This window comes from Pleurodeles waltl, chromosome 8 (genome assembly GCF_031143425.1).
Source record: "Pleurodeles waltl isolate 20211129_DDA chromosome 8, aPleWal1.hap1.20221129, whole genome shotgun sequence".
Lineage (NCBI taxonomy): Eukaryota > Metazoa > Chordata > Amphibia > Caudata > Salamandridae > Pleurodeles > Pleurodeles waltl.
The window spans coordinates 1,504,156,674-1,504,170,038 of NC_090447.1; the positions used below are offsets into that span (position 1 = coordinate 1,504,156,674).

Below are 13,365 nucleotides of genomic sequence, written 5' to 3' on the forward strand. Positions count from 1 at the left end.
CCTGCTTCCATGGTTCTGCGGTTCCTGAGTCCCAGGAAACTCCACAGGATCATGAATTTCACTCATTTGGGGCTGCCTTACCTTGCTTCCCTGGGCTCCTAGCTGCTGTTCTTTGCTTTGCTCCTCCAGCTCCAAAAATGGTAATCACATTCTTGAGGGTTTGCAGCATATAAAGCCTTCAGTCTGGTTGAAGCGTGTGTCACAACAAAGCAACTTTCCTTCACTTGTTTCCTGGCTAACTCCACTTACTGGTCCTGATTCCATGGTGTATTAAATTGGGGTATTAATTGTGAAGGATGTGAGTTCTTTACAAGTAATATGTCTGTGATTGTCTTATTACTGGGAACAATATCCCCTAAAGTAGCAGTTAACTCTCTCGAGGTAGTATTGCAGAGTAATTGAAGTCCTACTTAGAGGAGGTGGTGCGGGCTAGCAATCCCAATTTGCTGGCCCTCTACAACAACAATCAATAAATTATGGTCTAGTCAGTGCTTTTTCTTTTAAAAATGAAAAGTGCTGTTACTACACACATACACATACACACACACACACACACACACACACTAAATAATACACATTACGTTAAACATACATTCTAGTAGATGGAAATGCCTTTGGTGACAGCCTCCTATCGCATCTCACCCCTAGTGGCTCCTGAACCCATACCACAATACCCCTGTATACAAGATGTAATACTACAATATAAGGGATGCCACTCTAAATAAGGCAGGCCTACTACCTTTGCCAGGGAGTCACCATATAAAAAAAAATTACAGGTTATACTTTATCAGTGCAACACCTTATTATATTTGTCAGTATATTTGTACATGTCAACCATACATTCTCAATATAACACTTTATAAGGGATGGCAGTATATAAATGGCAGGACTACTGGCTTTGTAAGTGTTTCACCACAATTATTAGAATTAGCCACATGTCATGACTCAACCTTGCATCAACATTTAAATCAATGGAAGCAGTACTAATAGTCACATGCCTCCATTATAAATGTAAACATGAATTGTTCAATCTCTATGTAATCGAAAGCATTTGAATTTAAAACAACACATGTAGCCCAGGCATAAGACAAACCACAAGCTCCCCCCCCCACTCCAAAGCCAAATAACAAAGAAGTCCAGCTTAGGAAGTTCTTAAAGTCGAGCAAACCCTGTGCCAGGGCCATGCTTCTCCCTAGGAGAGTTAGGGTGGCACATACTAACCACATTTCATGTGGCTGGTATACATCATGTAGCCCCTTTCAAATCTTGGATGTATTGTTGGTGGTTCCCCTGCTCTGTTTTGCGGCACTACAGGAAAATGGAAATGCAGATAATCCCACTAGGTGCTCCTCGTCCATTTCCTTGCATATTTTCTGAGTGGGTCTGCTCTGTTTCTTCTTGCTGCCTCGCACTGCATGTATGCCTCTTTTTGCCCCCCTAATTTTTTTGTACTCCTGGGTGCCTGTGCACATCAGGCACCCCGGCTACAGGATGAGATATGGGGGATGAAGGAGTATCCCACTCCCAGGTGCCACACCAGCTTCCTGCTAGCGCGTGCATTGGGTGTGGCGGGCAGGAACTGTTAGTCCTCCAGCTTGCCTCCTGCGTGCAATGGGAGCGGTAATGTATGGTCGGACGCGCTCACCCAACCCAGACATGAGCATGGGGAAGCAGCACGCCCACTGGAAAAGCCCCTGCCTCAGGGGATTGGGTCTCGAGGCAGGGAATGAGTTGTTTCGGCCCTTAAGGAAATGTGGGCCCCAAGGGCAAGATTGTGCTGGGGGGCCCACACATGCCTCTCTCTCCCGAAGATAAAGCAAATAATTATGAGCCATCCCCTAGGTCCTGGCCCACCTGGGCTAGTTGAAAGCCATCATGGCAGAACACCACATGCTTGTTTCTCACTTCTTGGCTTTAGAAAGGGAACATCTTTAAAAGGGCATATCTCTGGGCCCACATAGCCTATTTGATCATGTTTGTTTTGCTCCTTGTGACCAGTCCTAGCCCCAAAGAGCATTTTCATCAGGGCTGCTGGCCCCTGAAGAGGCACATTTTGTCATTTTGTGGGTAGCTAGATTTTCTGCCTCCCTGGACCAGCCTTGTACTCAGCCTGGCTGCTGGTGCTCATCTCTTGTTGTTGGAGGCATATTGCACAACCCATCCACAACCAGCCCACAGAGCACTTTCATTGCTACCATCGTCTGGCCCCATAGCCTCCTGGCTTATTGAAGGGCACCCGAGTGGCAATGGAGTCCAGGTCCTTTTCCCCAGCTGGTCTTCAGGGGACAATGGGGGCCCTGGAGAGACTCCTCCTAGTCCTATGGTTCAGCTGGAGTCAAACTTCTTAGTCCATCAGTTAGCTACTCCTTCTAGCTAGGCACCCATTGCTCCATTGTTGCCCCCAGATACAGGGTCTTCTCAATAGCCTCTGCATTGTGCAGGGGGTTTTAAGTGAGGGGTGAGAGTTTTGGAGGTCAGGCACCACTGACCAATTCTAAGATGTAGCATCATCCCTCCACCGTGTCCCAAACTTCCTGCACAACATTCTTTGACAAATCAAAATGGCAACTTCAAGTTTTCACTGGTAAGAGATCCTAAGCTGGCTTAAGTTCCACCTCTTGCTGACACATCCACCAAATCCCTTCTCACCAAAACGTCAAAGGTGAGCCTCCCCTGTGTTGGCCCTAGAGGTCTGGGCTCTCTCCTTTGCTCCAGTGTGGCTAGCTAATTATCATATGCAGATTTCCCCCACACTCTTTCCTCTCCCAGGAACTAGTCCACTCATTAATAATTACCTGTTTTTGTATGGGGAGGGCTTTGTTCTCAGCATGGGGTAAAGGCCTGGAATTTGATTATGAGCTGAGTCAGAGAAATATGGCAATTCCTGAAATCCCATAAGACATGGATTTAGTGTGTTGGGATCTGCAAAACCAATCCCAGTGTGCATAGTTAACATCAGTTTGACACCGTGTTGAACTGTGTAGGCCTAAGTGGAGTAAAACTACAATTTAGGGCAGATTTTGCCTATATGTATAATACAGTGAAAGCGCTACATATTTTCCAGTAAGCCTTGCTGGCCCATCAATGAATGCCCACTAGGCAATATAAGACATACCTCAGGTTAGTACCAAATATTGCCAATTCCTTTGTGCGCCAGGCTATATGTGTGCAATAACTGGGCTGCGCACAACAGTAGTCTCACAGCCCACACACATTTATGCGCAACCAGCCCACTACCCCTTATCCTAGCTGCGCCCCAGTGGCCTTATAAAAGGAGGACACTGGGGGTAAACAGGCTCGGTCAACTTACCTAAAAATTACTGTGAGTGTGACTCAGGAAGTGAAACTCACCCACAGTAAAGGTCCAAAAACTGGGTAGGCAAAAGCTCGAAAATCCTAGTGGACTAAACATGAGAACCCATTTGCCCTACCCCACAATGGGGTCTGCCACATGTTCTGCTTTTATTAGAGTTTTTCAGGGCAGGAAATGTTTGTTGATTTGTATGTAGTTCTCTTTTCAAAAGATTAATGTTTAACAGCCTGTTCTAAAAGGGACAGTTCCATAGGTACATCACTGTCATGCTGGATCTACAAAACTATTGATTAAACTGCTGTGCTCCTCTGAAGAGCTATGGGGAGAAGTGTTCATTGAAGTACAGCATGTGGTTGTGCTCAGTTTGATGTAACTCTATATTAAAGAATTAATATCAGACCATTGGTTTATTTCAAACCTTGATCCTTCCTCATTGAGTAGCTATTGGACTGACTATAGAAAATCTATTGATTAAATGAACCAAGAGAGTGGACGGCCAAACAAACAAACAAATCACCAATCACACATTTCTTACAGGCCAGGAGCTCTAGTGAGGCAGTCCTTCTTTAGTTTTTTCTTTTTTTTTCTCCCATTGCATAATGATGATAGAAGTAATTCCAGCCCTCTTTTTTCATTTTTATAAGTATGCACATCATAATCAGTTGATGTTGTTTATAATCAGGGATCCCGGTTTTATCGTATTTATTTTTTTGACATTTCTGTGTACGTTTATCCATATGTATTCTTCGCTAATTTTATTTGTATTTATCCATATTCATTTTGTATTTAGCCTAACAATTAAGCTGCTATGACTATATAGCCAGTTTTATTTAACTGATAAATGTGCGCTCATGTTTGAATGTCCAGGAGGCATTTAGCTGTTTACCACACAATACAATCATCTGAGCACATTTGCATTGTAGAACAGGTTAAACCACCCTACAGCTGCAGATATTTAAGTTTCATTAGGAAATAATTTTTCTTTTTTAATTCCCCTACCTGTCAATCCTCACAGCTACTGAACTGTAGTGAGCATCATCTATAAGACCTCTAATCCATATATTTCCATATTTTAAAATAGAGGGGTTCAGTGGCGGCCGGCAGCTTTAGGAAGGAGAGGGACGAGCGGGAAGCACACACACACTCATTCTTTCACACACACACACGCACGCACGCATGCACATCCATTAACAACACTCATAACATTCAAACATGCACGCATGCACCAAACATTCATTTTAAAAGATCACACACACACACACTCATTCTTTCACACACACGCATGCACGCACGCACATCCATTAACAACACTCATAACATTCAAACATGCACGCATGCACCAAACATTCATTTTAAAAGATCACACACACACTCATTCTTTCACACACACAGGCACGCAAATCCATTAACAACACTCATAACTTTCAAACATGCACACACGCACCAAACATTCATTTTAAAAGATCACACATACACACACACACTTACTTTCAGCCTCGGAGTTCTCAGGAGTGTTGGGACTGCTGCCTTCCCTCATTGGGCAGCAGTCCCAGCCTCGTCACAGAGTGGGATGGGGTCAGTGAGACTGCTGACCCCACCCCACTCTGTGACGAAGTGTCACTGATTGACACTCGCCCTGGGCGCTTCAGGGCTTAAACCTGAAGCGCCCAGGTCGAAGTCAATGGGTGACGCTTTACTCTTCACCCAGGGGAGGGCCTTGAGGCACCTTTGCTGAGCCGAGGAGGTCACCCCCATAGGAGCTGTGACCTCCTCAGCCCAGCAAAGTTCAGCTCAGACAGACAGGAGTCTGCGCAAATCGCGTATGTCTGCTCCTGGCTGCCTGACCTAAACATGAAGAGTGTCGGTCAGGCTGACCTTTGTTCAGCCTGACAAACACTCTTTATGAGGGGCAACACGTGTCGGGCGTGGCCCCTCCGCCCTAAAGGATGGGCCGCACCTGGGAGGGTTTCTGTCTGTTTCAGTAAAAACAGAAAACTAGGAGCATTATGAAGCTAGTAATTAGCATCTACTGCTGGACACATTGATTACATTTGGGTTGGTTAATTTCAACCCATGCTTATAACCATGTTTACACATGGGTATGAAATACGAGTTGGAAGACATTTAGCACATCCAATAACTATCAGATGCAGTAAATACCTTGGCAGGTCAAACCTGCTAAACTGTTACAGGGGACATGCATACCGTATTTACCATTTCATGTGGCACATACTCCATCGTCTGCAGATTTGAACAAAAATATTTTTTTCTAGCTCAAATGTTACTAGAAAGGCACAGAGGAAGGCCCTGTGCAATGGTTGACTGGTTGTGTTTCTCCTGCTTTTTGCTGTGTTTGGGTGTCAAACTAGTGACAGGTAAAACCTTTGCCCAGACTGTGTTAACATGTGTAACAAGCATTTGCAATGCAACGGGTCTCGCGTTTGCTACTAGCTATGACTAGCGTTGCAAATTCCTAACTGGACTTTTCTTGCCACTTAAATTGAAAATGAAAAGTAAAACAGTTGACATAAGCAAACTGATTCAAAGCACCACGGCCGCCATGAGCATGAGCGTGAAGGAGACACAAAAGGAAAAAGAAGTTTGCTTGCAGTCACACGTATCGTATCCATGTAATAGGGTCAGTCTGCAAGGGTAACAAAACCGTCCCAGGAGGCACAAATGTAAAGTATTTACTAATGATAACAAAGGATTTTTGAAAGGCAAGCCCACTAATGAGTGAAAGTGATGGGCAGATGTTGGGCATGATTAAAAGCCCACAATACTTGTCAAAGCAATAGCACTCAACCTAAAAATGACAAAATGTGCTGTTATGCTGTCTAACTTGTCTTATTCTTGCTGCATAACTTAACAAACCCTGCTGCATAATTTGGACCTCCTCTGCCACATAATTCCAGTGACCCTGTCTCTGGCAGCTGAAGCCCTAAGAATGTTTCTAGAGAGCTGTGTGAATTGAATAAACATTGAGCAGGGTAGTTTCCAGTACCGGCTCGCGGGCCGCGGAAGGGGCGGGGCGGGGAGAAGGCACGGGAGGGGCAGCTAAAATTTAATTTAAATATATATTTTTTTTTTAAACCACACACTTACCTGTTCCATGCGGTGCCGCGCTGCGCTCCTCTTCCTTGCTGGCTGGACACAGGCACAGGTTCCCAGCCTGCCCTGCGGCGAATACCTGACGCTGCCCAGAGCAGCGTCAGGATTGGCTGGGAGCACCCAGCCAGGGTGCTCCCAGGCATACTGGGAGCCTGTGCAGGCTCTCTCCAGCCCAGAAACTGTATTGCTGGCTTGGTGAGAGCCTACAATGCATGTGTGTTTGGCTGGCCCGAGACGGCTGGCCAAACACACATGCGCTCTGAGGGGGAGTGCTGAGCACTCCCCCCAGTGCACGTCACCTCCGTGGCCCTGCCAACTTTTAAACAAAATGATAATAAACATAGTCTATTATCATTTTGTTTAAAAGGTTTTGCAGCTGTCGCTGTTGGCGGGGGGTGACGCTCCTCTCCCCATATGGAGGAGTCGCCACTAGTAGGCTCTCTTGTGGTAGGCAACACAGTAGTTTGACGTGTGTGCGTATCATAAAGGAGAATGAGGGTGAGGGGATACAGTTTCAAAAACAATGTACATTTCTGCACAAAGCGACTTTTCAAATGTTTCGTACTTCTCAGGAAGTGGAGGTAGCGCGTGGTTGGGTACTGATGCCACACGGTCAGCAGCAGGGCCCAGGGCAAAGCGATGAAGAGGGTGGTGAGAAGGTTCCGTCTCCTCAGCATGCTGCACAGGGTGGCCACACACTCCGGGCCATTTCTTTACCTGCAACAAAAGCACAGAGGTCAATGTTGTTAGTAAATATGTACAAGCCACAGTAAAGTGAAATCACAAGACAGTCAATGCAAGCTTGATACATAAAAGCTGTTAGGAAAATCCAGTTGTGTTACTCTGAACCCTCTGTAGATGACAGGAGATTGCACAGCATGTAAATCTATAACACAAAAAAGTTGAAAACTCCTTCTTACAGGTAAGTAACGTTTTCCTTCTATTTATCTCTCCAGGTAAGACATCATATGGAAGGGCAACATCCTGAACAACTGGGTCCTAAACAACTACTTGCCTAAACCACTGCTGCTAAATAAATACAAAGTCTCTACAACGAAGTACTGAACAACTACTGTCTGAACAACTATTTAGCCTGAATAACTAATTTTAAGGTAAGTTTTTTTTTTTATGGGTTATTAGTTGTTTAGAATTTTTATATATATATATATATATATATATATATATATATATATATATATATATATATATATATATATATATATATGTTGTTTAGAACTTATATATATATATATATATATATTTTAGAGTTTATATTAGAGTAGTTCCATCACATATTCCATATGGAATTCTAGGTTCTTCATTTCAGAGTTTTGTACTAGGCTTACTGTGAAGTTTGTGTCCTCTGCTTCAAAGCTCTTCTAAATTTTGACTAAACCTTCTGGATGTGTTGCCAGAGTCACACTCAACATGGGCTGGGAACCGAAAGAAGTATTCTAAACATTTGCTTCCTAGTCACACTCACACAACCACACTCTGCTAACTTTAATTCGGACGTCAAACCCACTTGACAGGACCACTGAACAAATTCTGTTTCTGTTCAATAGACCATTTTATTTATCATACATTCTCCTACATGCATGGACTTCCAGGGTGTACATGTTAGCATACCAGAACATGTCTGCATGTCACAGTAGAATCTCAAACGGAAGCACAGAAGACATGTGAAGTTAGGATCAGGCTTAGCCATCTATTAGCTCAGCATCTTTCAGTTTAGTCTGAAATTGGGACTGCCACTGACCAGGAAACAAGGCCCTTTTAATCTATCATGTTCTCTCTGTGTCTCCAGTCAGACAGTGTCTGGCAACAAGGCTACTTCAGCCGTGCAGCATGAGGGTACCAGTATCTTCAGTCTTCTTTGGAAGGGAGACCTCTGGAGTAGCCTTCTTTTCCAGCAGGCGATGATTTACACCTCAGTGACCCGCCCACCCTGGTACCTCTCTATAACACAGAGAAGACCCACAGGCCCTCCAGGAAGACATATCTCTTCACTTGCTTTAAAGTCTACTTCTGTCCTTTGGGCATTAGTCTGTCGCAGGAACCCCACACTCTCCCCACAGGTTTCCCTTTCCATTCAGTACATTTTAAGCACGGCTTAGGATGAATCCTGTATTTGCGAACATGCAGCCACCAATTCGGTCCTGTCACTCGTCCCATACATGATGTTCCTCACTGACCTTCACATTACTGCATTGCAGAGAGGCCTCCACATACTTTGGAGACCTAAGTATCAAGTCCTTTAGGAGAACCCCCTTGAAAACTTCAGAGATCTAGTGCAATAAATGCACCTTCATCATCTAGCTTTCACCATGCTAGCACTTGAACTGGATTACCCAACACATGCCGCAGCACATATTGCACTTTTACAGATGCGACATACCTTCCTTTAGTGGACTGCAAGACTAATTCTAGTACTGATGTCCAACCCCAGAGGAGATGGAAGAAGAATCCCTTCCCTGGGCAAGGCTCAGCCATACTTAGCATGTGGGCACAATGGTTTCAATGTTTCTCTAACCTGGTGTCCAGTCCCCCAGAAATGTATATTTAAGCCACAGGTCTTTCTTCCTTTTCTCTGAAAGTACTGGTATTCATATTTGTCTGATATGCCTCATGCACAGGGGAAAAACTGCTCTTCAACTTGTGGTCCAAAAAGAAATTAGGTTTTATGATACTACATCTTGAAGACGACAAAGTTTGTATTGCTCCAGTTGTATATCAAAACATCATTGACAAAAATATAAACGTTCAAAAAGATTGTGGCCTAAATATCACCTACCACAATATTGTGAATGAAAGTATTTATGGATAAGTATAGGTTGTTTTGAGGAACTTTGGAGCAGAGTTGGTTCCCCCATTTTAGTAGTTTCATTTCATATTTTACATTTTACACGTTTTAGCTGCATAGTTTTTAGCACTGACATTTTACACGCTTTCTCTGCAGGATATTCTTCTAGGGATGTAGTGTACAATGTGCTTGTTTAGTTAGCCTTTTCTCGACATGTAGTCAGAACATTTTGTGGAAGGCTAAGAACACTGTGCACAATATCCTGGTTCTTGTGTTGCCCATTCAGGAGACAGCTTTTAACATCCAGACGTAGCAAGACATCAGAACTGTGCTTCTAGCAGAGTGTGGGCTCATTATGTAAGTGATGCACTGACCGGGAAGGGCAGAGTGTCATTCAAGCTGCGACCATCCTAGGACCAATGCTTTTATCTGACATTGCTTTACTGGTGCTAATCTTACAGCTTCGCTAGAGGATTGCCACCCAAACTGCAGCCTGACCCCTGACTCTTTCTCCAGTAAGGCTAATCCCTTAGATTAGTTCAGGCAGAAAAGTACAACCCCAATTCTCCCAGTATAGTTTTATGGTTAGGTAAGAACCTCTAGAACCTCTAGAACTTACTTGCCATTATGTATTTTTCGTTGTCTTTATCATGTTTATAATGCTGGTTACTTGGCTTTGTTCTATCGGCCTAATTATTGCAGCTCATTCTCTTCAAGAATCTTAAACAAGATGGCGATTGCTTCAATCAATGTATTAAAAACCTATCTTGTAAATCTCTTGTGTTTCGCCTGTGCATGCATGCGTAATCTGACGAAAGAGTGAGATCTGTTTCAATAACTTTCCTGGGAAGTCAGAGTGTCATGTTCATGTTGCTGTAATCACCCTACACCCTGGTAGGTTCAGAAGTTGGGGTGAGGCATCATGAGCTGGCCAGGAATTTCGCCAACATTTTCTGAGTGTGTGAACTGATTAGGGCCCGATTTAGATCTTGGCGGAATCAGTCCCTATGTCGCTTTTCCATTGGATAACCCATCTGCCATATCAACAGTTTGCCCAATTAAGATGCTGGCGGAGCCATACACGATAGACCGCCTGAGTGCCACCAACTGTGGTAGAACTTCACACCCTGTTGATGGTGCCATTACAGAGTGTGGCTGTAGGTCGGACCACAGCCAGTTTTACCACCGAGCTAATCAGGTTGTGCCTTCCCACCAAAGCAACTGTGGAGAGGACACCTCCACACCTGAGTTGGAGGATTGGAAGCAAAATGAGGTAAAAAACTACTTTTTTCTCTTTTCCACTTCCATTTTCAACTGGAACCTGACTGGACAAGTCCTGCCATTTCTGCTGCCACCTGACCACATTGAAGAATGACCCCATCATCGCCGGACTCGAAGGTCCATATTATTTGTTAACCTTGAATTCTGTTTTAACATTAGCTCTAGACCGGTGCATTTGCATACATGTCCTGTAAAAATATTTCAAATACTTGTGTAATGCATATGTGTCTATGAACTACTTGTGTTAGTAATATAATGCAACACACCTGTGTCAACACCTGTTGAAAAAAAATTACACAAAATGTTTTTAGAGTACATATTCATTACCATAATGAATGCTCGCACCAAATTCTCAAAGTCCATTACAATTGGCAGCAATGACAATGTTGGAACATTGCTATGGGACATGTCAGTGAAATGCTGTATTTCCAGTAACAAATGTGATTCAGAACATGTATCTCACTGTTACGTCAATTGTGTGGGACAAGCTTTGTGTGAGTGAAAATCCAAGTATTCAGTCATGTAATACTTCTCTCATGTACATAATGTTGGCAATGGAACATACATGTGACAGTGAACAATGTTTAGAATATACAATTTCCTCTGGTTTAGTTGCCCTTAAGATGTCTCCTGTCTATAGTCCAGGGGTAACCTCATCAAGAAGGGGCATCTACTGGGCACATACTAGGCACCCCAAGGCTTATACTTGGGAGGGGTGAGAGTAGCTGTGGTAGGGTCAAGCGAAGGTAGTTAAAGAATTGGGAAGGATGAATGAAGAAGGAGGGATGTAAGTGCACTGGGTGGTAGAGGTAGAGGGAGATTGAGATGGAGTGGGTGATTGGTTGTGTCTGTATGTGTTGGTAGTTGCATGTGGGTCTGTTGTTTGGTGTGTATGTTTGGTTGTGTGATGTTTTGCAGGTGTGTGACAGGTGGGTGTGATTGCTTCGTTCTGGTTGGTGTTGTGATGTGTGTAGGTGTGCTTTGTGCTGGTTTTGTGTAAGTTGTGTGTTTGGATGTGTACCATTGTGTGTTTCCTGCAAGTACGTGTTGCATTGTGGTGAAACTGGCAAAGGATCGTGGTGTGGATGGAGTGAGTTGTGTAGTGTGGTGTGTAGGGGGACACATATAGCCAATGTAGAATGCCTCTCATGACAGACCATCTCTGTCAGGACACTGCTGCCAGAACAACACCAGTACAACTGTGAAACCTAAATATGGTTGACGGTTACCCGCCATCCTGACGATGATGGAGTAATGTTAGCCAGCATTGGAGCCCCTCACGTCATATAACACTCCGTCAAGGCAGTCTGAGGCTCAGCCGCAATGCATCTAAATACGGTGGCCACAACTCTGTCAGCTTGACAAAGTGCTTGAAACAGCCACCACAGAGGAATGGTGGGACTTCCGTCAAGGACTAAATGAAGACCTAAGTCTTCTACAATTTGAAGTTCTGTGGTCCTAAATATGCAGTCCTATTATCTTAGTAGGAACCATATAACAAGATTTCCTTTTCTTAAATGCTAATCTATGTACCTCAAAGATAAATATGTGTGTGTGTGTGTATGTATGTGTGTGTGTATATATATACTTATATATATGTATGTGTGTGTATATATATATGTACCTCAAAGATACACTGCTAATTACCCCACAAATTATGACACTCATGACATCTTTGATAACATCATAGATAATATCAATTTAATATTTGCAGTTACATTTTTTATGAAACAACTGTGTGGGATTGTGTGCCCCCACCCAAAAAAGCAAAATAAAAACCAAAATAAATAACTAGACCTAAATATTTAGGCCAGGCCCTGGGCCTGGGGAGGGCAGGGGGGGCATGCGCCCCTCCTCCTAAAATAAAAAATAAAAATGTTTACACCTGGCCGTGGGGGATTGGGTCCCCAGGGCTGAGATCGTTCCTGGGGAGGAGGGCCACACAGCCCCTCCCCCCACCTAAAAAAGTAATTATTAGGTGGGCCCTGGGGTATGGAGTACCAAGGGCCGAGATCGACCTGTGGAGGGGGGTCATGCCAAAGGCCAGGCGCTGCTCATGGTTGGGTGGTTGGCCACAGGGCCTGGCCACAAGCCAACCCTCTATAAGCTTCCAACCTTGCACCGTACATGGCCTTCCCCTGTGCACAGCAGGGGTTGCCTGCAAGGCTTGGCCTGCAGCCAGTCCCTGCAGCCAAACCCTTAACCACCCAACCCTACTCTGCACATGGCCCGTTGGCCATGCACTGCGGTAGTTGGCCGCAGCCTAGCTCTCTGGGTGTGAGAAAAGGGTTTAAGAGGGCGTATGGGGGGTGAGAGTGGCTGTGAGAGTCTCTGGGTGTGAGAGTGCATGCATCAGTGTCTTAGTGGATGCATTAGTGTCTGCGAAAGTCTGTGAGTGGGTGCCTGAGGGTGTCAGTGGGTCTGTGAGTGGGTGTGTGAGACTCTGAGTGGGTCCGTGAGTGGGTGTGTGAGTGTCTGAATGGGTCTGTGAGTAGGTGTGTGAGGGTCTGACTGGGGCTGTGAGTGGGTGCACTATGGTCTGAGTGGGTCTGTGAGTGGGTGCGTGAGTGTCTGAGTAGGTCTGTGAGTGGGTGCATAAGGGTCTGAGTGGGTGTGTGAGTGGGAGAAAGAGATTGAAAGAGAGAGAGAGAGAGAAAGAGACTATAAGGGAGAGAAAGATAGTTCTTTAGGATTTGATGGATGATATACTTAGGATGAGATATTTCTGGACAAATTGAAAAGAAAAATGTATTTGTCAATTAAAAAGAGTGAGATCACCTTTCAGTACGAGGCTTAAACATTTGGAGTTTAAAGAAAATTAAAGGAGGGAAATGATCATGTACACGCCTGGATTCTA

At 44.3% G+C, this 13,365-nt stretch overlaps 1 protein-coding gene across 3 annotated transcripts in view; it reads right to left on the reverse strand.

Moving 5' to 3' along the window:
* The window catches only part of LOC138248832 (galactosylgalactosylxylosylprotein 3-beta-glucuronosyltransferase 1-like), a 430,422-nt gene that overhangs the window by 131,909 nt on the left and 285,148 nt on the right, over window positions 1-13,365 (reverse strand). For all 3 annotated transcript variants that reach the window (XM_069202775.1, XM_069202777.1, XM_069202776.1), the window contains exon 2: window positions 6,990-7,141. In XM_069202775.1, the coding sequence (XP_069058876.1) occupies window positions 6,990-7,101 (112 nt within the window). In that variant the 5' untranslated portion in view covers window positions 7,102-7,141. The remainder of the gene's footprint in view (window positions 1-6,989; window positions 7,142-13,365) is intronic.